This window comes from Molothrus ater, chromosome 28, assembly GCF_012460135.2.
Source record: "Molothrus ater isolate BHLD 08-10-18 breed brown headed cowbird chromosome 28, BPBGC_Mater_1.1, whole genome shotgun sequence".
Classification (NCBI taxonomy): domain Eukaryota; kingdom Metazoa; phylum Chordata; class Aves; order Passeriformes; family Icteridae; genus Molothrus; species Molothrus ater.
This window is the reverse complement of record NC_050505.2, coordinates 1808802-1834556: the sequence shown is the minus strand read 5'-3', so window position 1 is coordinate 1834556 and position 25755 is coordinate 1808802. Positions and strand designations below refer to the sequence as shown.

Genomic DNA, 25755 nt, shown 5'->3' with positions numbered 1-25755 from the left:
TTTATATTTTATTTTATTTTATTTTATTTTATTTTATTTTATTTTATTTTATATTTTATTTTATTTTATTTCTGCTCCCAGCACCCCCAGCCAGCACATCCCTGGGCCCCCCCAGTCCCAACCCCGCTCTCTCCATCCCTAACTCCGCACGGGCACGGTTGCCCGGATCCTCTGCAGGACGCGGCCCCGCAGCTCCTCCCGCACCGGCCACCAGCGCAGCGCGGGGTCGCGGGGCTCGGGGGGCCGCTCCCGCTGCCCGCCCGGGGCCACGCTCAGCAGCACATTGAAGCAGATGCCATCGGTGTCCCCAGAGTCGCCGGGGCTGTGCTGCAGCCCCAGCAGCCCCAGAGCCTCGGGCTGCGCCTCCCAGCCCAGGCGCTCCCGCAGCAGCCGCAGCAGCGGCGGGCGCAGCCCCGCACGCAGCTCGGCCGGGGATGTCCCGCAGGCCACCACGGGCAGCTGCGGGGTGGCAGCGGTGGCCAGCAGCAGCCACAGCTCGCCCGAGGCGTTGGAGAAGGGCAGCAGGAGGCGCAGGCAGAGCGGGGAGCAGGGCAGCTCCCGCGGCAGCGTCGGGGGGTGCGCGGGGCTGCGGCGGTAGCGGGCGGCGAGCTCCAGCACGGGCAGGATGTCCGGAGAGCGCAGCGGCAGCGAACGGGGGTCCCCGGGCCACCAGGTGGCTTGGAGGGACTCGGAGTCAGCCTCCTCCAGGGTCTTCAGGGTCCCACCTGAGCGCACAGGGGGGGCACGGAATGGGGGGACAGCGGGAAGGGGCTGGGGGGGACACTGAGATCCCCGAGGGTCTCAAACACCCCCAAACCCCACTCCCTATTTTCCCTCAAACACCCCCAAACCCCACTCCCTACTTTCCCCAAACACCCCCAAACCCCACTCCCTATTTTCCCTCAATCACCCCCAAACCCCACTCCCTATTTTCCCCCTAACACCCCCAAACCCCACTCCCTATTTTCCCTCAATCACCCCCAAACCCCACTCCCTATTTTCCCTCAATCACCCCCAAACCTCACTCCCTATTTTCCCCCTAACACCCCCAAACCCCACTCCCTATTTTCCCTCAATCACCCCCAAACCCCACTCCCTATTTTCCCTCAATCACCCCCAAACCCCACTCCCTATTTTCCCCCTAACCCCACTCCCTAATTTTCCCAAACACTCCCAAACCCCATTCTGCATTTTTCCCCAAACACCCCCAAACCCCATTCTGCATTTTCCCCCAAACACTCCCAAACCTACTCGCCATTTCCCCTATTTTCCCCCAAACACCCCACTCCCCATTTCCCCCAAACACCCCCAAACCCACTCCCCATTTCCATGGTTCAGAGGGGACACTGGTGGGACATTGAGACCCCCGAGGTGGCCTCAGAGGGGACACTGCTGGCCCTGTGTGGGGGTTTGGGGGTGGTGGCAGGGGACTGCAGTGGCCTGGCACAAAGGTGCTAAAATCCATCATGGGGTTTGCAGGGGACACCAGTGAGCTGGCACAAAGGTGGCAGGGGACACTGATGCTTGGGCACAGGAGGGGTGGGGACACTGATACCCACTGTGGGGCTGGCAGGGGACACAGATACCCATCACAGGGATGCCACTTGCCATCATGACACTGGCAGGGGACAGGGACACCCATAATGGGGCTGGCAGGGGACAGGGACACCCATCACAGGGATGCCAGCTGGTGACGGGGACACCCACCATGGAACTGTCAGGGGACAGGGATACCCATCATGGGGGTGCCAGAGGACAGGGATACACACCATGGGGGTGCCACTTGCCATCATGACACTGGCAGGGGGACAGGGATAAACATCACTGGGCTGGCAGGGGACACTGATAGCCACCATGGGGCTGGCAGGGGACAGGGGCACCCATCACTGGGCTGGCAGGGGACAGGGATACCCATCACAGGGATGCCACTTGCCATTAGGGCACTGGCAGGGGACTGGCATACCCATCATAGGGCTGGCAGGGGACAGGGATAAACATCACTGGGGTGCCACTTGCCATCCTGGGGCTCACAGGGCACTGGGGCACCCATCATGAGGGTGGCAGGGGACACTGCTACCCATCACAGGGGTGCCACTTGCCATCATGGGGCTGGCAAGGGACACGGATACCCACCATGGGGGTGGCACTTGGCATCACAGGGCTGGCAGGGGACAAGGACACACAGATATCCATCATGGGGGGTGCCAAAGGACAGGGATACCCACCATGGGAGCGCCACTTTCCATCATGGAGCCAGCTGAGGACCCTGACACCCACCACAGGACCACCTGGGGACGCTCCCCCCGTGCCCCCCGTGCCAGCACAAACCTGTGGCCCGTGCCAGGAAGGAGAAGCGGATCCAGGCCGGGCCGCGCTCCTCCAGCGCCAGCAGCGTTACGGGCTCGCAGTGCAGCCCCGACTCCTCGCGCACCTCCCGGCGCAGCGCGGCCACGATGGGCTCGCCCCGCTCCACCCGGCCCGCGGGCAGGTACCAGAGACCGCGGCACTCGGGCTTGGCCTCCTGCACCAGCAGCAGCGAGTCCTGGGGACAGGGGACAGCGGGGATGGAGCGGGGTACGGGGGGAAAGGGGGCTGGAATGGGGTACTGGGGATACTGGGGGCTGGAATGGGAGTACTGGGGGGAAAGGGGAGCTGGACTGGGGGCACTGGGGATGTTCTGACTGCACTGGGAGCACTGGGGGATGTCCTGACTGCACTGGGAGCACTGGGAAAATGGACTAGGGGCACTGGGGGGCACTGGGCGATGGCCAGGCTGCACTGGGAGCGCTGGGGGAATGGACTGGGGGGCACTGGGAGCAGGGCTGCCTCACCTCCTGGTTGAAGAGCACGGCCAGCACGACGTAGCAAACGTTCCTGCCCAGGCGGACGGGCCCGGGGCACCCCTCGAGAGTCTCCCCCAGTTCCCAGGCGCCTCCATCCAGCACCGCCTCCAGCTCCGGCACCGGCGCGTCCCCCATGGGGGCGGGGGTCCCTGCGGGCGTGGCGGGGCCGCTCAGGGCGTGGCGGGGTCCTGGGGGGGCGAGGGGACCCCCCAGACGTGCAGGCGGGGGGACAAAGAGCCGCGGCGGCGGGGGGGGGCAGGGAGGGGCTCCGGAGATTGGGGGGAGGGGGGGAAGGGTCTGCTGGACTGGGGGATGGGCAGGGGGGGGTAAATGGGGAGGGGGCGGCTGGGCTGGGGGGGGGCGGAGCACGGGAAGAGCTCGGTGGGTTTGGCGATGCAGGGGGGGGCGCAGAAGGGGAAGGGGCGGCTGGATTGGGGGACCCCCGGGGGGGGGTAAGCGGGGAAGGGGTCGGGGAGGGGTTTGGGGGGCAGGCGGGGGGGGCTGCGGTAGGACAGGGGCTGGCTGGACTGGGGGACCCCCGGGGGGGCGCAGGACGGGAAGGGCTGGCTGGACTGGGGTGGGGGGCACGGGAAGAGCTGGCAGGATTTGGGGAGCCGGGGGGGGCTGCGGTACGAGAAGGGCTGGCTGGACTGAAGGATGCACGGGAAGATGAAGGAGGTGAAGGGCTGGCTGGACTGGAGGGTACTGGGAGGGAAAGGATGGCCGGACTGGAGGATACTGGGAGGAAAGGGGTAGCTGGACTGGTGGTTACTGGGAGGGAAAGGCTGGCCGGACTGGAAGATACTGGGAGGGAAAGGCTGACCGGACTGGAGGATACTGGGAGGGAAAGGCTGGCTGGACTGGAAGATACTGGGAGGGAAAGGCTGGCTGGACTGGAAGAGGTAGCGGGAAAAGGGGAGGCCAGACTGGGGCGTACTGGGAGGAATGGGATGGCTGGACTGGGGGATACTGGAAGGGAAAGGCTGGCGGGACTGGGCGGTACTGGGAGGAATGGGATAGCCGGCACTGGGAGGAATGAGCTGGCCGGACTGGGCGGTACTGGGAGGAATGGGATGGCCGGACTGGGCGGCACTGGGAGGGTACGGGCGGCTGGACTGGGCGATGCCCGCGCTGGGGTAGAAGAGCTCGCTGGGCTGGGGGGTGCCGGGGGGGCTGGAGCTGGAGCTGGAGCTGGGGGGGTCCCGGGGGTCCCAGGGGGGGAAGGGCTGCAGGGCGAGCTGGGGGAGGGGCTGCTCCCAGCCTGGGGGGCACGGGGGCGAGCTGGGCTGCAGGGTGCAGGGGGGGCTGGGGGCGCACCAGGGCTTGGGGGGTACGGGGAGGGGTTGGGGGGCTGCAATGAGGGTTTGGGGTCTATAGGGGAGGATTTGGGGGGGCTGCAGGATTTGGGGGCTATAGGGGAGGATTTAGGGGGAAGCTATTGGGTGCAATTAAGAGAGGGTTTGGGGGGGCAACAAGGAAAGGTTTGGGGGGGCTACAGTGTGCAGTTAAGGGAGGATTTGGGGGACTACAGGGGAGGATTTGGGGGAGCTATGGGGTGCAGTTATGGGAGGGTTTGGGGGGCTACAAGGGAGGATTTGGGGGAGCTCTGGGGTGCAATTATGGGAGGGTTTGGGGGGCTACAGGGTGCAGGAAGAAAATGGGTAGGAGGTCTGCAATGAGGGTTTGGGGGCTGCAGTAAAGGAAGGGTTTCGGGGGGCTACAGGGGAGGGTTTGGGGGGGCTATTGGGTGCAATTAAGGGAAGGTTTGGGGGCCCTCAGTGAGGGTTTGGGGGTGCGGTAAGGGCAGAGTTTGGGGGGCTACAGGGTGCAGGAAGGGAATGGGTGGGGGGTTCAATAAAGGTTTGGGGGCTGCAGTAAAGGTTTGGGGGGCTGCAGGGTGCAGGAAGGGAATGGGTGGGGGGGTTCAATAAAGGTTTGGGGGGCTGCAGGGTGCAGGGAGGGAATGGGTTGGGGGGGCTACAAGGAAGGGCTTGGGGGCGCTGCAATCAGGATTTGGGGGCTGCAGTAAAGGAAGGGTTTGGTGCCTATAAGGAAGGATTTGGGGGGGTTACAGGGTGCAGTAAAGGAAGCGTTTGGGGGAGCTACAGGGGAGGATTTGGGGTGCTCTAAGGAGGCTGCAATAAAGATTCGGGGCTCTGCAATGCGGGCACGGTTTTGGGGCTGTTCCAGCAAGGCTCGGCGGGTGCAGCAGGGCTCGGGGGGCTGCCCCAAGGATGGGTGGGATGCAGGAAGAGTCGGGGGGCTGCGGGAAGGGGCGGGCGGCGGGCTGCGAGCAGCATCGGGAGGATGCAGGGAGGACGGAGGGGCTGCCGGGAGGGTGCGATGGGGGCCGGGGGGCTGCGGTGAGCCCGGGGGGCCCGCGGCGGAGCTTGGGGGGGGGCAGCGGCGGCTCCGGGGGTCGCGGGCGGGGTCCGGGACCCCCGCCCCCCCCGCATCGCGCATGCGCCGCGCACTCACCGCGCCGGGGCTCCGCCGCGCCGGCACCGCCCCCCTGCTCAACGCCTATTGGGCAGCGCGCCGGCGCAGCTCGCCGCTCATTGGTTGAGCCTGCTGCCACTCAGATCAGGCGGGACTTGGCCTTAAAGGGGCCGCGTGGGAGCGTGGCGCAGAGTTAATTAGGCGGGGCTGATCCCGCGAGGGTCATCCCTTGGTGCCCATCGCCTCTTGTTCATGGCCCAGTGCCCTTTGCCCAGTGCTCGTTGGCTGGTGTTAATTAATTACTCTGTGCCCATTGCCCGGTGTCAATTAATTGCCCAGTGCCCGGTGTTAATTAATTGCCCAGTGCCCGTTGCTGGTGTTAATTAATTGTCCCGTGCCCAATGCCCGGTGTTAATTAATTGTCCTGTGCCCATTGCCTGGTGTTAATTAATTACCCCGTGCTCATTTCCCGATGTTAATTAATTGCCCCGTGCCCAATTCCCGGTGTAAATTAATTACCCAGTGCCTATTGCCGGGCGTTAATTAATTGCCCCGTGCACATTGCCCGATGTTAATTAATTGTCCCGTGCTAATTGCTCGCCGGTGTTCAGTCATTTTCCTCCATCGGACAGGACGGAGCAGCGCCCTGGGTCCCGCAGCCTCTGGGCAGCGCCATCCAGCTGTTCCCAGCTGTGTGTGGGGCTGAGCCCAGGCAAAACTCATGGCAGCGATGCCCTCTGCCAGCCCCGGCTCTGGCACCTCCCCACATCCCGGGACACCTGAGCGTCCCTGACCCCCGTGGGATGGGGGGGTGGGGATGGTGGAGCATCCTCGGAGCTGAGGGGATTGGGGTGGATGAAGGGAGAGCAGCCCTGACCCCAATGGGATGGTGGGGAGGGTGTAGGGTGAGCAGCCCTGATCCCAGTGGGATGGAGGGTGGGTGAAGTGAGACCCTCAGCCAGATGCTGGTGGTGCCACTGGAGCATCCCTGACCCCAATGGGATGAAAAGAGGGTGTAGGGAGAGCAGCCCTCACCCTAATGTGGTGGAGGGGGATGAAGGGAGAGCATTCCTGACCCCAATGGGATGGAGGGAGAGCAGTTCTGACCCCAATGGGATGGAGGGAGACCATCCCTGACCCCACTGGGATCGAGGGGGGTGAAGGGAGAGCAGCTCTGACCATGATGGGATGGAGGGAAAGCACTCCTGACCCAAATGGGATGAAGAGGGGATGAAGGGAGAGCCCCCTGGCGCTGCTGTGATGAAGGGACACACCGAGGTGTGCGCTGCTACCGCCACCAGAGCCCCCTGGCCCCGATGGCACCGCTGGAGGGGCACAAAGGGACACACCGAGGTGGGTGCTGGTGCTGCCAGCGGCCCTGGCACACTCTGGACACTTTATTCCTCCCGCCCCGAGCCCCGCGGGCAGCTCTGGGAGCAAAGCACCGAGCAAAAGGCGCCCGGTCCCGGCTCCCCGCGGTGTCCCGGCCGTGCCCATGACCGAGGCTCCCGGTGTCTCAGCCATGGCTGTGCCCGAGGTTCCCGGTGTCCCGGCCGTGGTTGTGCCCAAGGCTCCCGGTGTCCCAGCCATGGTTTTGCCCGAGGCTCCCGGTGTCTCGGCCATGGCTGTGCCCGAGGCTCCCGGTGTCCCGGCCATGCCCGAGGCTCCCGGTGTCCTCCCGTCGCTCCGTGCCCTCACTGGCAGCCCCGCAGGACGCCCAGCGCCTCCCGCACGGCGGCGATGATCATCCCGTCCAGCTGCGAGGGCGCAAAGAGGGGGCTCAGCCCCGCTCACCCTACCCCACACCCCCAGATTTCCCCTCCCGAGCCCTCACCTGGGCGCGGAGGCGGCGCGGGGTCCCGGTGCCGAGGTTCCGGAGGCGCACGGCGCTCTCTGGGGACAGGAATTGCTGCTCCACGCTGATGGTGCCGCTCAGGCTCCGCACCTGCCCGTGTTTGCCGTGCCTCAGTTTCCCCTGAGGCTCGGCACGGCCTCTCAGGGAGGGGATGGGGGGCGCCTACCTGGTGGGGAGCCCCGGCGGGGACCAGCACGGCGTCCCCGGGGAGCTGCAGGAGGCTCCAGCCGCTCACCCCGCACTCGTCCCGCAGCCGCCGCCGCAAGGTGGGGTCCAGGTACAACCCGGGGGGGTCCAGGGAGAACCCGGGGGGCTCCAGGGAGAACCCGGGGGGCTCCACTGCGTCCTGCCCCGGCTCCTGCGCCGCCTGTGGGATGCCAGGGGTGAGCGGGGCCGGGTTTGCTCAGTAACAGCTGCTCCTAAGTAGCTCACTTGGGTTTAGGGATTGGCAAACCTAAATTCATTTTGGTTTTTCTTGCTAGATCATGATGCAAAAGGTACAAGGGTTGATCTTTGCTGTTTCTAGCTGCGTTTGTTCATTATTATTTCATCTTTTGGTGTCTTTTCTATTGCCTGTACTGGGACCAGTAAATGCTTTAGTTGGGTGTGAGGAGTAGCTTTGTTATTCCAGGTTGATTGGGCTAGAGTTTGGCACCGAGACCATCTGGTATTAGCAGACACCTTAGCCCCGTCCTGCCCCGGCTCTGGTGCCAGGGGTGAGCGGGGCCGGGGCGCTGGAAGGGGCCGGGGGTGGTGGCACCTGGAGCTGGCCAGAGCTCCATGGAGGATTGAGACTTAACAGCAGGAGCTGCTGAGTCATGATGAGACACAAAATAAGCTCCTGTCTTCTGCCTCTCGCCCCATAGCTTATCTCTGTAACCCCATAGCTCCCTTTCCCCTAACCCCTGCTATTGGACAAGTTTGGATCCCCCTTTACCCTATAAAAAGGGGCTGGTTTAGCCCATTCGGGAGAAGAAGAGCCAACACTGGAACCCTTCACAGACCCCACAATAAAACCATTGCTGTGGAACTCCAGGACTCTCCTCCTCTCTCTCGTCTGCCTCTACCCCTGGCCCTATGGTGCCCTAGCAAGCAAGCAAAGAGCTGGAATCCTAAGAGAGCTGAGAATCACTGAAGAGCTGAAATCCACTAAGCTTGCTTGGGACTGAGTTATCTGGGTGGTTCTGCCTCGCTCGGGGTTAAGCCCAATCTAAAGATCTGGGTCTTATCAGGCACCCACCTTGCGCAGGAAATCCCGGATCCGCGGGGCATCCTCGGCACGGAAGATGTGCCACAGGGCACCGGGCACCGCGCCGGCCCCGAGCCGCTCCCGCAGCGGCGCCTCCAGCTCGTCCAGCTCGGCGGGCAGGAGCGGCTCTGCGGGCACAGGGGGCTCAGGGTGGGCGTGGGGGGACCCTCAGGGGGCTGCCAGGGGTCAGGGTGGGTATGGGGGGGTCCCGCACTTTGCCCCTACCCCGCGGTGCCCGTGCTGCGTGTGCCAGGACGCTGATGGAATCGGCCGCTTCCACCGTCAGGGGTTTGGTCCCAAAGTTCCGCTCCTGAGCAGGCACAGCTGGAAGGGATTTGGGATTGGAGCGGGCGGGGCGAGCCCGGCTGCCCCACAATCACTGGGAACCCTCAAAGCCCAGGAACCATCAAAGCACGGCTGCCCCCCAAAGCCCGAGTGGCTCCCAGAGTCCTGGAGCTCCCCAAAACCCCAATGCCCCCCAAAGCCCCAGTGCCCTCCAAAGCCCCGGCGTCCCCCAAAGCCCAGGAGGCCCCCAAAGCCCGAGTTCCCCCCAAAACCCCGGAGCTCCAAAAAGCCCTGGTGCCCCACAAAACCCCGGAACCCCCAAAGTCCCGGTCCCCCCCAAAGCCCCAGAGCCCCCCAAAGCCCGGGTACCACCCAAAGCCCTGGTGTCCCCCAAAGCCACGATGCCCCCCAAACCCCAGTGACCTCCAAAGCCCGGCTGCCCCCCCCAGAGTCCCGGGTACCACCCAAAGTCCTGGAGCCCCCCAAAGCTCCGGTGTCCCCCAAAGCCGGGGTGTCCCCCAAAGCCCCGATGCTCCAAAAAGCCCCAGAGCTCCTCAAAGCCCGGCTGCCCCCAAAGCCCCGGTGCCTCCCAGAGCTCTGGAGCCCCTAAAGCCCGGGAACCCCCAAAGCCTGGCTGCCCCCCAAAGCCCAGCTGCCCCACAAAGCCCTGGTGCCCTCCAAATCCCCAGAGCCCCCCAAACCCCAGTGCCTCCCAAATCCCGGTGTCCCCCAAAGCCCCAGTGCCCTGCAAAGCCCGGGGACCACCCAAAGGCCCGGAACCCCCAAAGCCCGAGTGCCTCTCAAAGCCTGGCTGCCCCCCAAAGCCCTGGTGCCCCCCAAACCCCGGTGCCCCCGAATGCCCGGTGCCGCTCTCACCGTAGGACACGCAGAGTCGCGGGCGCAGCCAGCGCCGGCCCCGCTGGCCCCGCCGGTCGGAGGCCAGGTTGAGGCGGCCGCTGGCCCCGCAGTACTCGGGCAGGGGCAGGCTGGCCCGCAGGTTGGTGGCCCTGTGACACAGGGGGGGGCGCGGTGACACTCAGGAACCCCCCCCCAGCCCCACTGAGCCCCGCTGGCCTGGGGAGGGGACATCGGGGTGATGCCACCCTGTGCTGTCACCCACCGGCTCAGCTCCGTGTCCCCAAAGCCACGCTCCAGCTTCAGCAGGTCCCCGCTGCTCTGCTCCTGCTCGGGGGATGCTGTGGAGGGACCCCGGTGCCACATCAGGGATGGAGCCTGGCTCCCCTCACACCTCGCCCCAAAATCACACCGGGGACCCCACAGACTCCTCGTCCCCCAACCTGTGCTGGCGGCAAATCCATCCCAAAACCTCCGGCTGCTCATCCGGACTCGGCTCCGCGGTGCCCGCAGGTTCACGGCCTCCACCTCCTCCTCCTGCTCCTCCTGCCCCGAGGGCTGGAAGGATTCGGGCGCCCACAGCCGCGGCTCCAGCCGCTTCTGCAGCCCTGACACCAGTACGGGCTGCGGGGGGAGCTGGGGGTCAGTGGGGAAACTGGGGGGCTCTGGGTGTCATCCCACAGGCAAGGACGGGGGGCTCCGGGTGTCACCCCACACACAGTGATGGGGGCTCCAGGTGTCCCCCCATACACAGGGATGAGGGCTCTGGGTGTCCCCTCACACTCAGGGACGAGGGTTCCGAGTGTCACCCCACAGTCAAGGACGGGGGGCTCTGGGTGTCACTTCACACTCAAGGACGGGGGGGTCCGGTTGTCACCCCAGAGGCAGGGATGGGGGGCTCCGGGTGTCCCCTCACACTCAAGGACGGGGGGCTCTGGGTGTCCCCCCACAGGCAGGGATGGGGGCTCCGGGTGCCACCCCACACTCGGGGACGTGGGGCTCCCGGGGTGATGCCGCCCAGTGCTGTCACCCACCCGGTGTCACCCCACACTCACGGACGGGGGGCTCCGGTGTCACCCAGCTTACAGGGATGGGGGGCTCGGGGTGTCATCCCACACGGAGGGACAGGGGGGCTGCAGGTGTCCCCCACTGACCTGGCCGTGCCTCCAGTGCTCCTGGAACAGTTCGTAGGCGCTGCCGTGGCCGGGCTCGTGCAGCCAGAGCAGCCCGCTGGGGGTCAGCACGCAGGGGGACACGGGGGGCTCCGGGGAGCCGGGGGGGCTCAGCTCGACCCCCGCCTGCCTCTCCTGGATCTTCCTCTCCACCACGCGGGCGATGATGCTGTCCAGGATGCTGGTCAGGCGATTGTCCTGGGGAAAGGGCGGGGGAAAAGATTGGGGAGCCCCTAAGGGCACGGGGACCCCCCCAGCCCCAGCAGAGGGGGGTGGGCAGAGGGGCACAGGGTGGGCATCAGGGGCCTAGGGTGGGCAGGAGGGCACGGGGTGGGCAGCGGGACAAGGGTGGGCAGAGGGGCACGGGGTGGGGAGCAGGGCAGGGGTGGGCAGCAGGGTATGGGGTGGGTGGCAGGGGTGGGCAGAGGGGCAGAGGGACAGAGGGTGGGCAGATGGGCACGGGGTGGGCAGGAGGGCACGGGGGTGGGGAGCAGGGCACGGGGTGGGCAGAGGGGCAGGGGTGGGCAGATGGGCGCAGGGTGGGCAGGGGGGCACGGGGTGGGCAGAGGGGCACAGGGTGGGCATCAGGGCCACAGGGTGGGCAGAGGGTGGCCCGGGGGCCGCGGGACTCACGCTGGGCAGTGCCGGTGCCACGGGAGCGAAGGCCATGCGCACCCCGTCCTGCCCCAGGCACAGTTTGACGGCGGTGGAGGCCAGGAGGTCGCAGAGGGTCGCGCTCTGCACGGTCCCCCCCCGCACCGGGGGCTGCCCCGGGGACGGCGCCCCCTCCTCGGGGCTCTCTGCTCGGGGGACAACACGGTCAGGGTGTCCCACGCCGTCCTCCGCACGTCCCCCCATAGCCGGCACCCCACAAAGGGGACGGGGTGCGGCATCCCTGACCCCCCCGGAGCGCGGGGGGGTCGCAGCCGGCCCTACCTTCCTTGATGGGCCGGGCGGGCTCTGCGGGGCCGTGGCTGCTGCGGGGGGGCAGGGTGGGCACCGGCGGCTCCTGGAACACCGCGGGGCTGTGGGGGTGCGGCTGGGAGCCGCATCCCGCGCCCTGCACCCCTGCACCCTGCGCCCCTGCATCCCTGCACCCTGCACCCCTGCACCCCAGCACCCCTGTGCCCCAGCACCCCTGCACCCCTGCGCCCTGCACCCCTGTGCCCCAGCACCCCTGCACCCCTGCACCCCTGCACCCCTGTGCCCCTGCACCCCTGCACCCCTGCACCCCTGTGCCCCTGCACCCCTGCACCCCTGCGCCCTGCACCCCAGCACCCCTGCACCCCAGCACCCTGCACCCCTGTGCCCCTGCACCCCTGCACCCCTGCACCCTGCGCCCCTGCGCCCTGCACCCTGCACCCCTGAACCCCTGCACCCCTGCACCCCTGCGCCCTGCACCCCTGCACCCCTGCGCCCTGCACCCCTGTGCCCCAGCACCCCTGCACCCCTGAACCCTGCACCCTGCTACCCTGCACCCCTGCACCCCTGCACCCCTGCACCCCTGCAGCCTGCACCCCCGCACCCCTGCACCCCTGCACCCCTGCACTACAGCACCCTGCACCCCTGCACCCCTGCGCCCCTGTGCCCCTGCACCCCTGCACCCTGCACCCCAGCACCCCTGCACCCCAGCACCCCTGAACCCCAGCACCCTGCACCCCTGTGCCCTGCACCCCAGCACCCTGCACCCCTGCACCCTGCACGCTGCTGCCCTGCGCCCTGCACCCCAGCACCCAGAGCCCCCCTCCCCGTACCTGCCTGCCCGGGGGCTCCGCCAGGCTCTGCTCCGCGGCCCCCTCCCCGCAGGGACAGCGGGACTCGATGCCAAACTTGGCCCTGACCTCGTGCAGGAGCTTCCAGAGCCGGGTCAGGACTGGGGGATGATGGGGACAGGGGTGTCAACCCCCCAGCAATGACCAGCAGGGATTTTTGGGGTTTTTGGGGGACACACTCACCACAGGTGGGGACGAACTGTGTGGGGACCAGGGATGACACGTGGTGGCCCCGCCCGGGGGTGCACGGGGGTGGCAGCGCCGGACCCTCTGTGACAGAGAGAGGCTTTGTTTGTCCCCAGCGAGCCCCCACGGGGCTGTCACCCCCTTTCCCACCCCTCCCCATCCCCATACCAGCGCCACTCTCCTCCCGCCTGCTGCGGTGGCACTCGGGGCACAGCTGGAAGCCACATCTGGCGCAGCTCCAGTGGGAGTTGAAGAAGCCACGCTGGCAGGAGTCACAGAGCTGGGGGGCTCCTTCCCCCCGCCTCCAGCCCGTCACCCCTGCGGGAAACACATCCTCAGCCTCCCTTTGTCCCCGTGTCCCCAGTGCCACCCCCTCCCTGCTCCCCGTGTCCCCAGTGCCATCCCCACCCTGCTCCCAATATCCTCAGTGCCACCCCCACCCTGCTCCCCGTGTCCCCAGTACCATCCCCACCCTGCTCCCCATGTCCCCAGTGCCATCCCCACCCTGCTCCCCGTGTCCCCAGTGCCACCCCCACCCTGCTCCCAATATCCTCAGTGCCATCCCCACCCTGCTCCCATTGTCCCCAGTGCCACCCCCTCCCTGCTCCCAATATCCCCAGTGCCACCCCCTCCCTGCTCCCCGTGTCCCCATGTCCCCAGTGCCACCTCCTCCCTGCTCCCCATGTCCCCGTTTCCCCAGTGTCACCTCCACCCTGCTCCCCGTGTCCCCAGTGCCACCCCCTCCCTGTTCCCTTTGTCCCCAGTGCCACCCCCTCTCTGCTCCCCGTGTCCCCGTGTCCCCAGTGCCACCCCCTCCCTGCTCCCCATGTCCCCGTGTCCCCAGTGCCACCTCCTCCCTGCTCCCCATGTCCTCATGTCCTCAGTGCCACCTCCTCCCTGCTCCCCGTGTCCCCGTGTCCCCAGTGCCACCCCCTCCCTGCTCCCCGCTCACCCTCGGGCCCTCCTGGCCACGTGTCCCTGTCCCTGCGCACGGCGGCACAGAAAGGGTCCCCCAGGACCCCCAGCAGGTACTTGGCCAGGCAGAGGCCGCTCCCCACGCTCCTGCTCCCCACATTCCTGAGACCCAGATCAGGGTTGGCCACGTCCCCCTGGGCCTCCCCCAGGCTGCAGAGGCCATCGACGCTCAGCTCGCCGGTGTCCCCAAGGGCCAACCTGCAGGGAGAGGGGACAGAGTTGGGGGGGCTCGAAATGGGGGGAGGAGACCAGAGGGGAAAATTTGGGGTGGTGGGAGAGGGAAAAGGGCAGGACAAGGAGAGGATGCTGGAAAAGGGCAGGACAAGGAGAGGATGCTGGAAAAGTGGGGGGAGAGGGGGGGATTCTCTAAAGGGGGGTGACAGAGAGGGTGTCCCAAAGAGGAGTGACAGGAGAGGGTGTTGTGAAGCAGGGTGACAGAGAGGATGCTCCAAAGTGGGGTGACAGAGAGTGTCCCAAAGAGGAGTGACAGGAGATGCTGTTGTGAAGCAGGGTGACAGGAAAGGGTGTCCCAAAGAGGAGTGACAGAGAGGATGTCCCAAAGAGGGGTGACAGGAAGGGATGTCCCAAAGAGGGGTGACAGGAAGGGATGCTCCTTCAGGAGGGGACGCTCTGAGAGTGGGGTGACAGGAAGGAAATCCTCTGAACCGGGGTGACAGAAGGGGACATTCCAAAGCGGGCTGACCAAAAGGGCAATTCCAAAGAAGGGGCGGCTCCCCTGCCCCCTGCCCGGCCCTGCGGGCTCCCCCCGGGCTCACCTGCGGAAGTGCAGCAGCCTGCAGCTGCTCTCGGGGGGCTCCTCCTCCTCCTCCTCCTCCTCCTCCTCGGCCTCGGGGTCGCGGCCGGCGCGGGGGGCGCAGGCACAGCAGCGGGGGATGCTGGGGGGCAGCGCCGTGCAGGGCAGGCTCTGCAGGCACCACCGGCTCGGCGGCTCTGGGGACACGGGCAGCGCTTGGGGACACCGTGGGGCCCCGTCCGCACCAGCTGCGAGGGACTGGAAGTGCCCGAGGGCAGCTTGGACGGGGCTTGGAGCAACCTGGGAGGGTGCAAGGTGTCCCTGGGCATGGCAAGGGGTTGGGACTGGATGGGGTTTTTAGGTCTCTTTTAGGGTTTCTTCCAACCCAAAGCATTCCGGGATGCTGGGATCCTATGACAGGCACGCTGTGGCGGGGGCTGGAAACTGGGCCAGAAAGTAGGGCTGGAAATTAGGGCTGGAGCTGCTCAGAGGTCAGGCCTGGGATGCCAACACCTCCCCGAGGAGTCCCTGCCCCAGCCGCAGCGCTCCCAAGCCCCGGGAATCCCACCCGAGGGTGTCACGCTGCCCCAGAGGGACATTTCTGTCCGTGGCCACCCCGGCAATCGCTGCCAGAGCCGGGAAAAGCCCCAGCGCAGCAGCTCCGCGGCCCACACGTGTTCCCAGCTCGTGTTCCGGGCGCCAGGGATGCAAAATTCCCTCGGGATCGGGCGCTGCCCCCGCCCTCTCCGCGGCCCCGCTGCGCATCCCGCGCATCCTCACCTTCCTCTCCCAGCTCCATCCTCCTCTCCTCGGCGTCCCCCGCGCTCTCCGTGGCCTTGGTGCCCCTTTTGGCCGCCCCGGCGCCCTCGCCAGCAGGGCGGGGACCCTCGGCGGTGCCGTGGGGGCGTTTGGCCGAGCGCTTGCCCTCCCCGGGGGGCTCGGGACCCCCGTCCCACCGAGGAGCTTTGGAGCGAGGCAGCGACTGCTCCGAGTGCCGCGTCAGCCACGTCTTCTTCAGCTTGGTGTGGTTGCTGGGGGGGCACGGAAAACGCCCCCCGGCCACGGCCACGGTGGGCTCGAAGGGGTTGGACACCCCCGAGCACCCATCGCAGCCCGGGCTGGGGCACAGACAGCCCGGGGGGGGCTCCGGCTTGGCCACAGCCGCTGGGTAGTGCCCGTCCGCCAGCAGAGGGGACGGATTGGGGTCCCCGCATGGAGGGGGCGAGCGGGGCTGGGCGCTCCGGTAGCCCAGGCGCTCATCTTTGGGCTCCGAGGGTCGTCCCGGCCCCGCGTCCATGGAAAAATCGGCGCCGTGGGGCCGTGAGCCCACCCAGGGCCCCCCGGAGCCCCCCGGGCCGGGCTGCAGGAGGAACAGGGGGCGGCTGCAGCCGGGGGGAGGCGTGCGGGGATGGGGAGCGGGCACCGCCGAGCTGCCCCCCGCCCGGCCATCCCTCCACGGGGCTCCCGGCAGCTCCGGCACCGCCGGCTCCCCCTGCCCGGCTCGGTCCTGCCCTGCTTGGCTCCTGCCCAGCAGCTGCGGCGCCGCGTGGTTCTTGCTCGAGGGGAGGAACCCGGGGCCTTTCTTGGCGTAAAACTCCTGGAAGGGAGCAGAGGGGCGGTGTCACCCCACATGTGGGGGGGGTCCTCGTCCCGCTTCTGTCACCCGCATCCCTGCGAGGGGGCGATGGGGAGCATTCCGTTCCCGTGCCTCAGTTTCCCCACACCCCTGCCAGGCTGGGCAGCCGCCCGGTGCTTCCCGGTGCCCGGGGCCGGCTCCCGGGGTGCCCGTGTGCCCCGCTGCCAGCGTGGGAAAGGAATGGGGAGCCGCAGCAGCGGCACGGGGCGCGCCCAGGGCTGGCAGCGCTGCCTCCCGCCGCCCCCGTGCCGCGGCTCCGCCGCCGTGACTCAGCCCGGGGGTGGCAGCACCCGCGGGGATAGCGCAGCGTCACCCTCGGGGGGCTGCGAGCCCCCTGCCCACCACCCTCGGGGGCGCTGCCAGGCCCTGCCCGGGGTGCAGGCGGGGCTGGAGCCGCTGTCACAGCCGAGCATCCTCGCTCCGCAGCCTCTCCGAGGGGTCCTACCTTGTTCCCTGAGCTGGAGCAGCCGTCGAAGGGGGGCAGAGCCGCCTTGCACCTCGGCGGGACCCCCAGGTAGAGGGGCTGGCCCCAGGCGGGCCCGTAGGAGCCCAAACTCCACTCGGGGCCGGCGAAGCGCCCGTCCCGCACCGGCCCCGGCCCCTCGGGCCCCGCGGCCCCGAACGGGGGCTCGGCCGGGGGCGCGCTGGGCAGCAGCGAGGACAGGAGGAAGGGGCTGTGCTTGGCCTCCAGGAGGAAGGGGCAGTGCTGGAAGGAGGCCGGGCACTCTCCGGCCGCGTCCCGGGGCTTGCCGGCGGCGCCGGGCACGGCCAGGGGGTAGCGCTGGTACGCGTGGCTGTAAAGGGCCAGCGGGGCCAGCACGGCCTCGGCCCAGCGCGGCCCCGGGGGCTCCTTGCAGGGCTCCCCCCAGCCCCCCTTGGGCTGCCCGTTCCGGGGCGGCAGCAGCGGGGGCAGCTCCGCTCCGTCCTTGGGGCCCCTGGGGTAGGGGCAGCCCAGGCGGCCCCCGGCGAGCTCCCGGCCGGGTCCCAAACATCCCTCGGAGCCCCTCCAGGGACAGGGACATCCTTTCTCCACGGGGTAGCTCAGCTTGCCGGGCTCCGGGTAGCTCGGGAGTCCCAGCTCGGCAGCGGCGCTCCGGGATAAAAGCATCGCGCTGCTCTCCGTGCCCCGGGAGTCCTGCGCCGCCTCCGGGGCTCTTCTCCACCGCGCCGGGCTCTCCCCCATCCTCGCGTCGCTGGCCATGCTGCTCCCACGCTCATGTGGTGCTCAGCGCCGTCCCTGCGGGCAGGGAGAGCGACATCAGCGGGGAAACTGAGGCACGGGGATGCTTGGGGGTGTTGCTGGGGCTCTGCCTTCAACCCCCCAGCTCCATCCTCCCGCGTTTGGGGCACGGGTGGACGGAGCACTCCCATTTCATAAGGCTGCCACAGCTTGGATCTACCCCAGATCTATGCAAAGTGAGGAGAAAATCAGTTTTGTTTTCTATGTAACAGATGCCAGAAGCAGAGATGCTCTCAAACACTGAGATTGTCTCCATTTCCAGTAGGTGCTTCATGACCAGAAGTCCTGCCCAGGGCTATTGGCTCTGCAAACAGAGCTCAGCACCAGTTTAATCAGAAGCTGCAAGGGGAAATCAGAGGGGGAACAACAGCGTCCTGTCCTTGGCCCACCAGGCATTGAGCACCAGGCACTGGGCACCAGGAATTGGGCACCAGGAATTGGGCACCAGGCATTGGGCACCAGGCATTGAGCACCAGGCATTGGGCACCAGGCATTGAGCACCAGGAATTGAGCACCAGGCATTGGGCACCGGGCATTGAGCACCGGGCATTGGGCATCAGGCATTGGGCACCAGGCATTGGGCACCGGGCATTGAGCACCAGGAATTGAGCACCAGGCATTGGGCACCAGGCATTGAGCACCAGGCATTGGGCACCGGGCATTGAGCACCAGGAATTGGGCACCAGGCATTGGGCACCAGGAATTGGGCACCAGGCATCGGGCACCAGGCATTGAGCACCGGGCATTGAGCACCAGGCATTGGGCACCGGGCATTGAGCACCAGGCATTGAGCACCGGGCATTGAGCACCGGGCACTGAGCACCAGGCATTGGGCACCAGGCACTGAGCACCAGGCACTGGGCACCAGGCATTGGGCACCGGGCATTGGGCACCGGGCATTGGGCACCGGGCACTGAGCACTGGGCATTGAGCACCAGGAATTGGGCACCGGGCATTGGGCACCGGGCATTGGGCACCGGGCATTGAGCACCAGGCATTGGGCACCAGGCATTGGGCACCAGGCATTGAGCACCGGGCATTGGGCACCGGGCATTGGGCACCAGGCATTGGGCACCGGGCATTGAGCACCGGGCATTGGGCACCAGGCATTGAGCACCGGGCATTGAGCACCGGGCATTGAGCATCAGGAATTGGGCACCAGGCATCGAGCACCAGGCATTGGGCACCGGGCATTGGGCACCGGGCATTGAGCACCAGGCATTGGGCAGCAGGCACTGGGCACCAGGCATTGAGCACCAGGCATTGGGCACCGGGCATTGGGCACCAGGCACCGGGCATTGGGCACCGGGCATTGGGCACCGGGCATTGAGCACCGGGCATTGCAGAGCCCGGCACGGCGCGGCGATCCCGGCTCCCCTCCCGCACGGTGAGGGCGGACACGTGTCCGGGCCGGGTGTCGCCGTCGCATCGCGTCCCTCCTGCGCCCATCCCGGCGGGGCTGGCGGCACCTCGCGCCCACCCCCAGTCCCTCCGCACCCAGGCTGGCCCCGCGCCCGGCCGCTGGCACCCAGCGTGGGGAGGCCGTGCCCCGCGCAGGTATTCGCCCCCGGCCAGGGCTGGGTGCGCTTCCCAAGAGGGCTCCCAGCCAGGGGGGAGCTCCACGCTCGCAGGGGCCCCTCCTGGGAGAAATGCCGGGGGGGATTTGTAGGATTAACGCTCCGCCGGGACCCGGGCCACACGCAGGCGCGGCTGCCGAGCCGGACCCCGCATCCCGTCCCCGTGTCCCCGTGTCCCCGTGTCCCCGTGTCCCTGTGCCCGGAGAGGCCGAGGGGGACAGAGCCGAGCTCAGCCAGCTCCCAGCCCTGCTGCGGGGGGGGACAGAGCCGCCCCGAGGGCCGGCATGGGGACAGGAGCGGGGTGGGGACAGCACCGTGTGTCCCCAGAGCCGCTTGTTCCTGTCACATCCTCCCCGCAGAGAGGGCAAAGCCGCCATTCCCACGGTGCTCGGGAAGCGTCCCGGGGCACCCTGGGGCACAGGGACACCCTGGGGACAGCCACGCCATCCCTCCGGGGCCGGGCTGTCCCACCCAGCCGCACCTCAGGGAGCTCTCCCAGCGCAGCCCCCAGTGGCCCGAGGCTGCCCCATCCTCGCGGTCACCCCGGGGGTGGCATTGCCGCAGGGTCACACTGTCCCCTGTCCCTCATGCCAGCACAGGAAGCCGCTCCCTCTGCTCGGCGGGCGAGCACCCCCTGTGGCCCGCAGCTACCTGGAGGGTCCATCAGGGACCCCAGCGCCGAGGACGAGCGGGGTCTCCGCCGGTGCCACCGGGTCCGGGAGAGGCGAAACCGGGCGGGCGGGAGCACCTAAACCCACAGGCTGAAGGGGTCCGGCTCCGGGATCTGGAGGAGGCAGAAAGCCGCCCGGGCGGCCCTGGGGATGTTCTTCTCCTCGTGCTGGAGCTGAAGTTTTCGATCCATTGGCTTGGGAGGCTCCGTGCTCCTCCTGTCTGTGCTCCTACGAGCTGGGGGTCGCGGCGGGCTGGGATTCGGGGGTTGGGGTACCCAGGGAGCAGCGGCAGCACGAGCGGGACCTTCCCCCGGCTCTAGGCAGCCCTGAGCATCCTGAGCGCTGACAAGGAGGTGGCAGCGGCTCTGCTCCCCACGAGCGTGCAGCCTCCGCCGGCTCCGGCAGGACTGGGCAGGAGGAGGGAGGGAGGGAGGGAGGGAGGGATGGATGCTGGGGCTGCTGACGCCCGGGAACCGGGAACCGGCGCGGTGCCGGCGGTGCCGCCCAGCCCCGGGGGCACCGGCGGCGGTGCCAAGGCGGGCAGGTGTGCTCTGCCCCGTGCGGCTGAAGAAAGCGCCCTTTGTTCGCCAAGGCCGCCCCGGCACCAAGGAAAGGCTCCAGCCGCCCGCTCCGGGCCAGACTGGAACGGGACAAACACCGGGATGGGCCACGAGTCCCTGAACTGGTGCTGGGGACGTGGCCAGCACGGAGCAGGTGGCCAGACCACGGCACGGGAGTCCCCAGGACCCCAAACCCCTTCGGCTTTGGCCAAAGGTCACAGATGTGGCCTCGAGTGTGCTCCAGAGCCGGGTCCATCCCTGCTGCCCCTGCCTGGGGAGCAGACAGAGCTCCTGGGGGACAGACAGAGCTCCTGGGGGGGGCAGAGAGAGCTCCTGGGGGACAGACAGAGATCCTGGGGGACAGACAGAGATCCTGGGGGGCAGAGAGAGCTCCTGGGGGACAGGCAGAGCACCTGAGGGACAGAGAGAGCTCCTGGGGGGACAGACAGAGCTCCTGGGGGGGGCAGAGAGAGCTCCTGGGGGGCAGAGAGAGCTCCTGGGGGGACAGACAGAACTCCTGGGGGACAGACAGAGCTCCTGGGGGGCAGACAGAGCTCCTGGGGGACAGACAGTGCTCCTGAGGGACAGAGAGAGCTCCTGGGGGACAGACAGAGATCCTGGGGGACAGACAGAGCTCCTGCACCCCCTGCAGACCCCCCAGCAGCCGGCTGAGCAGAGCAGGGCGTGCTCCGAGGGGTGCAGAGGGCCCTGGGCAGCACAGGGGTGCTGTGACAGCATCCTGGCAGTGCCACCCTCACCAGGGATGAAGAGGGAGAGCCTGGGGCCTCTCATCCCTGCTCTGCAGCCCAGCAGGGTCACACAAATCTAAGCCGTGCCCACTGGGATCACACCCATGCCAGCTGTGCCCACCAGGGTCACACAGACCCCACCAATGCCCACCAGGCTCACACAGACCCCACCTGTGCCCACCAGGGTCACACAGATCCCACCAATGCCCATCAGGCTCACACCCATCCCAGCTGTGCCCACCAGGGTCACACAGATCCCATCCAGCTGTGCCCACCAGGGTCTCACAGATCCCACCAATGCCCACCAAGATCACACCCATCCCAGCTGTGCCCACCAGGGTCACACAGATCCTATCCCAGCTGTGCCCACCAGGGTCTCACAGATCCCATCCCAGCTGTGCCCACCAGGATCTCACCGACCCCTCCCATGCCCACCAGGCTCACACCCATCCCTGCCATGCTCTGCGTCCCACCAGCCAAAGTTGGCACCTTGTGGGTGCCCCCCCACTGTCCCCAAGCCCCAGGACCCCCAGCACGAGGACACCCCGACCCCCACCCCACCCCAGCCACTGTGGGGCGCACCTGGGGGGGTCTCCCAGGCGGACCCCCCGTTCCTGGGCTGCCAGGGGGGGCTGGCACCGCTGCCAGCAGCGCCGTGCGGGTTTATGTAACCCGCGTGTGCCCAGGCTGTGCCCGCCTTACATAAACCTGGGCACGGCGGCCCGGCACGGGGCTGGGGGCACGGGAGAAGGGGTCAGGGCTCTCAGGAGCCCAGCAGTGCCAGGGCAGCTCCAGCTCAGCGGCTCCCTCGCGGTTTGGTCCCGCTGGGAGCGGGCAGCGGGGGTTAACCCTTGCTGGGCCGGGCTCCAGGCTGTCCCATCCCATGGCCGGGCATAGCGGGACCCCCCAGCCCTGCTCGCCCAGGGGGTTTGGGGCGCTGCTGGCTGCACCCAGTGGGTGCCAGGGAACAGGGAGGGGACCCAGACAGGGCTCGGGGCGAGGGAGAGCCCGCGCCTGCCTGCGATGAGAAGGTGCTGAAAGACGAACTCTTGCCGTTGCCTCCCTCCCTCGCTCAGGAATGATGGATCCGGAAGGGCTGGGACGGAGCTGGCAGCGGGAGGGACCCCGGGAAGGCTCTGCAGCGTCCCGGCCTGCCCGGGGTGCCGGGAATGTCCCCAAGGAGGGGACAGGTGGGGACAGGGATGGACGCACCACGCTGGAAACACCAAGGAGGGTCGATGGGGCAAGGAGCGGGAGCAGGGCGATGATGGAGGGACAGCGGGGAATTTCCCACCATGCACTGGGGCAGCATCGCTGGGCACTGTCCCCTCCCCACGCCACGCTGCCCTCGGCGTGCCAGGGAGCCTGGTGGAGCCTTCCCAGGGCCGGTGCAGTCCCCACGGGGCGGCCACGCTGTGGGAGGCTCTGCTGGGGCTCAGCCACCGCTCCCCAAGCCCAGGAACGGCTCCGTGCCTGCTCTCACAGCCCCAGCCCCTGCCCGGGTCCCTCCGCGCCCTGCCCGGCCCAGCACGACCCCCAGAGGGTCCCCAGGGTGAAGCGGGGGGGTCCAGGCTGGGTTTGAGTTCTGCCAGCTGGGAATAGCGCCCGAGGGGGTTCTGCCTTGGTGGCTTGGCACAGAGCTCCAAAATCCTTGGTTTTCCCCCAAAACAGAGGGACGGCAACACCCAGGAGCCGAGTGCCGGCCAGAGCGCCACCACAGGAGGCTGGAAACTCCCGAATGAGAGACCTCGGCACCCCTGCCCTGCTCCGGCATCGGGGGGACATTGTGGGGACATCGGGGTGGAGGGACACTGTCCCCATGGTGTCCCCTGGGATCATGGAGGACGCTGTGGGGACATGGGGCAGAGGGACACTGTCCCCATGGCAATCCCTGGGATCATGGAGGATCCTGTGAGGGGGTGAGGCAGAGGGACACTGTCCCCATGGTGTCCCTTGGGATCATGGGGGGACACTGTGGGGACATGGGGCAGCGGGACATCGTCCCCACAATGTCCCCTGGGATCATGGAGGACACAGTGGGGACATGGGATGGAGGTGCACTGTCCCCACGGTGTCCCCTGGGATCATGTGGGACGCTGCCCCCATGGTGGCCCCTGGGATCATGGGGGGACGGAGGGGACACTGTCCCCACGGTGTCCCCATGGGGGATGTGTGCGGGACAGGGGATCCCCAGAACGATCCAGCGCCGGGGGAGGGATGGATGAGGGTCCTGGTCCCCCAAACCCCTCTCCTGATGTCCCAGCAGGGTCCTGCCAGCCCCAGCCCGGTGCCCACAGCCCCCGACTGGAGCAGGGCACCTCCAGCCCCACAAACCGCTTCTGCCCCGGGAAGAACCCAAAATCCAGCGGGGAAGAACCCAAAATCCAGCGGGGAAGACCCCAAAATCCACCGGGGAAGACCCCAAAATCCACCGGGGAAGACCCCAAAATCCAGCTTTTTCCTCATGCAAAATGGATCCCCGTTCCTGCTTGCCCGGAGTGCGCACACAGAACCCCAGCCCTTCCTCTTCCTCCTCCTCCTTCCTCCTCCTCCTCCTCGCAGCCCCGGCACAGAGCCCGGCACGCACCTACCTGCCTGCAGCGCGGCGCAGGTGAGGAAGCTGAGGGCGCAGGCAGAGGAAGCAGCCCCGATCCCTCCCCGTGCCCAGCACCGGGCGCTGTGGCCGCGAGAGCTTTTGTTAATCTGCACCCGGCGCTTAAATTAAAAAAAAAAGCAAAAAAAAAAAAAAAAGAAAAAGGGAAAAAAAAAAAAAAGAAAAAAACCCCACGTCAAACCTTCAGGAGTCTGGAGGCTGCGGCGGAGCGGAGGGCACGGGAGGACACTCACTCCCACACGAGCAGCTTTCTGGGAATTAGGGCCGCAGCCCAACTGCTCTGGCAGCCTGCGCTCCCCTCCAGCCCTGGCTGCCGGTACGGCGGGGCCCGGGCACCTCCCCGGTGCCGGTGCCGGTTCCGGACAGCCCCAGCGGCCCCGTCCGGCCCCGCCGCCGCAGGGTCGGACACTTCTCCCGGCCCTAATCTGCCGCTTTTCCCCGGGGAGGTGAGTAAGCATCGCTAATCCCGCAGCTCGCTGCGCTGCCGGGGACGGACGAGCCGCTCCCCCCGGGCTGGGGCCGCTCCCGACACCGGCCCGGCCCGGCCCGGCCCCGCTCGCCCCTTCCCCGGCGCCGCTTCCCTCAAGGCGAAGCTTGAGATGGACGGAGAGAGGAGAAGCAGCGTCAGAGGGCACGGCGGGATGTGGCAGCCGACCCACCTGTGCCAGGGGTGCCCCCCATGCCGCTGTGCCAGCCCGGGGGTGCCGGAGCGGCCGCAGGTGATGGGCGCTGCCCGATGCTGCCGTCCCCGCATCGCTCCTTCCCTCCCCGGGCAAGCGCCGGTGCGGGGGCACCGTGCCCGTCCTGTGCCACCCCGTGCCCCCCTCCACGTGCCCGGGACTCCTGTTTACCCAGCGCCAGGAACCCGCTTCAAATACCTTGATGTAATTAAAAGCTCACCCCGGGGCCAAGGGCTTAGGACGGCAGCCAGGGACACGGGCAGCCCGCTGCCACCTGCGTGCCACCCCGGCGGCCCTGGCAGCACCTACCTGGCAGTGCCCGGGGGCTCCTGCCCTCAGTGCGGGCCCCTCCGGCGTCCCCACGGTGCTCCCGGGGACACGGGACAGAGCGATGGGCAGCCCGAGCTCGCTGCCTCAGTTTCCCTTGGCGGCCGGAAATGTTCTGCCTCAGTTTCCCCGCTCCACCTGGGGTGCCCAGCTCGCCCTGGAGGTGATGCCCTGGAGATTACGGTTCCCAAAACGCGCTCAGCCCAGCGCCCGCGGTGTCACGGCGGGGACGCGGAGCCGGAGCGGCGCTCGGTGCCAGCGCGGGCTGGCTGGGGACAGACGCGTCCCCGGGGGCACAGGCGGCTGCGGGGAGGCGGGGGGGATGCAGCAGCTCCTTCAGCCGTGTCCTCCCACACTCCCGTCACCTCGAACGCCCTTTTCCCGACCCCTCCCGCCACCGCCGCGCTTCCCACCCGTCATCCTCTTCCTCGCCATCCTCATCCTCCTCCTCCTCATCCTCACCAGCGGCTCACCGGCAGCCTTGGGGGCATGAGCGCGCTTCAGACACGGTGTGGGGGCGCAGTGGGAGCCCCCCCAGAATGAGGAGGGGAGGTTTTACCTGCGCGGCAGCGCTGGGGAGGGATGGAGGGAGGGATGGAGGGGGGGGTCTCATCATCCCCCCCGCCTCTCCCGCGGCTCCTCAGCCCGCCCTCGCTGCCCTCTGCGGCGGGAGGCAGCTGAGAGCTCCCGGGGCTGCCAGAAAAGAGGCTGCGTTTAAACAACAGACATAATTATGCTTTTGATACCGTCTGCTAAAAATACAGCGCGGTGCCGCGCGGGGAGCCATGTGTGCGCGGCCTCACATGGCTGCGGCCCCAACAGCTGACTCAGACAGCGGCCACCGGCAGGGGACAGCGCGGGGGGACCCCCGTGGGGATTCGGGGGGTCCCACCCTCACCTGGGACCCCCAAACGGCCGGGCTGGGGGGAGAAGGGCAGCCCGGGGATGGCAGGAGCACCCCAGAGCAAAGGGGTGAAATGAGCTGGGCATGGGGCAGGGAAGGAGGGGGGGATGGATGAGGAGTGTGATGTCACTCGGTGTCACCAGGGTGGGTTTGGGGGGGCTCAGGCCGCTCCCGGGGATGGGAGGCCGAGGAGGAAGCTGGGGGTGGCACCCCAAGCACCCAGCAGCTCCCTGGGGAGGTAAATCCCATTTGGGAGCCATGACCCCAAATTTCCCTGAGCCTGAGAGAGACAGGGGTGGGTGACACCCCCGCAGTGCCCGGCCCTGCAGCAACCACGGCCCGGGGTTGGCAGCGCAGCATCAGCCGTGTCCCTGTCAGCTGGCACAGAGCAGCCCTGCGTCACCGGGTCCCC

The 25755-nt window shown here is 67.8% G+C and overlaps 3 protein-coding genes across 3 annotated transcripts; all 3 read right to left on the bottom strand.

Annotated features, from left to right (window-relative positions):
• Positions 1-76: 76 nt before the first annotated feature.
• On the bottom strand, positions 77-5365 carry LOC118695350 (8-oxo-dGDP phosphatase NUDT18-like). The gene is made up of 4 exons (XM_036396855.2): positions 5322-5365; positions 2832-2992; positions 2329-2542; positions 77-725 (listed from the first exon to the last, which is right to left on the bottom strand). Exons 2-4 carry the CDS (start codon positions 2976-2978, stop codon positions 139-141), a joined length of 948 nt encoding a protein of 315 aa, XP_036252748.1. The 5' UTR covers positions 2979-2992; positions 5322-5365; the 3' UTR covers positions 77-138.
• On the bottom strand, positions 2987-5306 carry LOC129046956 (uncharacterized). Its single transcript, XM_054517469.1, has 3 exons — positions 5164-5306; positions 3727-4253; positions 2987-3693 (listed from the first exon to the last, which is right to left on the bottom strand). Exons 1-3 carry the CDS (start codon positions 5304-5306, stop codon positions 3014-3016), a joined length of 1350 nt encoding a protein of 449 aa, XP_054373444.1. The 3' UTR covers positions 2987-3013.
• Positions 5366-6884: 1519 nt separating the features above from the next.
• LOC118695134 (lysine-specific demethylase hairless-like) lies at positions 6885-24460 on the bottom strand. The gene is made up of 20 exons (XM_054517515.1): positions 24422-24460; positions 23410-23533; positions 16467-17258; positions 15166-15982; positions 14408-14582; positions 13609-13829; positions 12825-12974; positions 12654-12740; positions 12453-12571; positions 11635-11707; positions 11332-11498; positions 10681-10896; positions 9970-10150; positions 9792-9867; positions 9548-9678; positions 8612-8710; positions 8378-8514; positions 7304-7504; positions 7117-7227; positions 6885-7039 (listed from the first exon to the last, which is right to left on the bottom strand). The coding sequence occupies exons 3-20, from the start codon at positions 17220-17222 to the stop codon at positions 6977-6979; spliced, it is 3780 nt and encodes a 1259-aa protein (XP_054373490.1). The 5' UTR covers positions 17223-17258; positions 23410-23533; positions 24422-24460; the 3' UTR covers positions 6885-6976.
• Positions 24461-25755: the final 1295 nt, after the last annotated feature.

Bases quoted from the DNA above. Each gene is read 5' to 3' on its own strand.
- LOC118695134 (XM_054517515.1), bottom strand. From the start codon at position 17,222: ATGGCCAGCGACGCGAGGATGGGGGAGAGCCCGGCGCGGTGGAGAAGA. The intron at 14,583-15,165 runs GTGAGGATGCGC...CCGTGTCCCCAG, and splicing joins GATGGAGCTGGGAGAGGAAG to AGCCGCCGAGCCGGTGGTGC. The intron at 7,228-7,303 runs GTAGGCGCCCCC...AAACACGGGCAG, and splicing joins CCGCCGGGGCTCCCCACCAG to GTGCGGAGCCTGAGCGGCAC.
- LOC129046956 (XM_054517469.1), bottom strand. From the start codon at position 5,306: ATGCGCGATGCGGGGGGGGCGGGGGTCCCGGACCCCGCCCGCGACCCC. The intron at 4,254-5,163 runs GTCCTCCCTGCA...CCTCCCCTATAG, and splicing joins ACCCTCCCGGCAGCCCCTCC to CCCCCAAATCCTGCAGCCCC. The intron at 3,694-3,726 runs CTTTCCCTCCCA...AGTCCAGCCAGC, and splicing joins CCTCTTCCAGTCCAGCCAGC to CTTTCCCTCCCAGTATCCTC.
- LOC118695350 (XM_036396855.2), bottom strand. From the start codon at position 2,978: ATGGGGGACGCGCCGGTGCCGGAGCTGGAGGCGGTGCTGGATGGAGGC. The intron at 2,543-2,831 runs GTGAGGCAGCCC...CCCTGTCCCCAG, and splicing joins CCGTGCTCTTCAACCAGGAG to GACTCGCTGCTGCTGGTGCA. The intron at 726-2,328 runs GTTTGTGCTGGC...CTGTGCGCTCAG, and splicing joins CTTCCTGGCACGGGCCACAG to GTGGGACCCTGAAGACCCTG.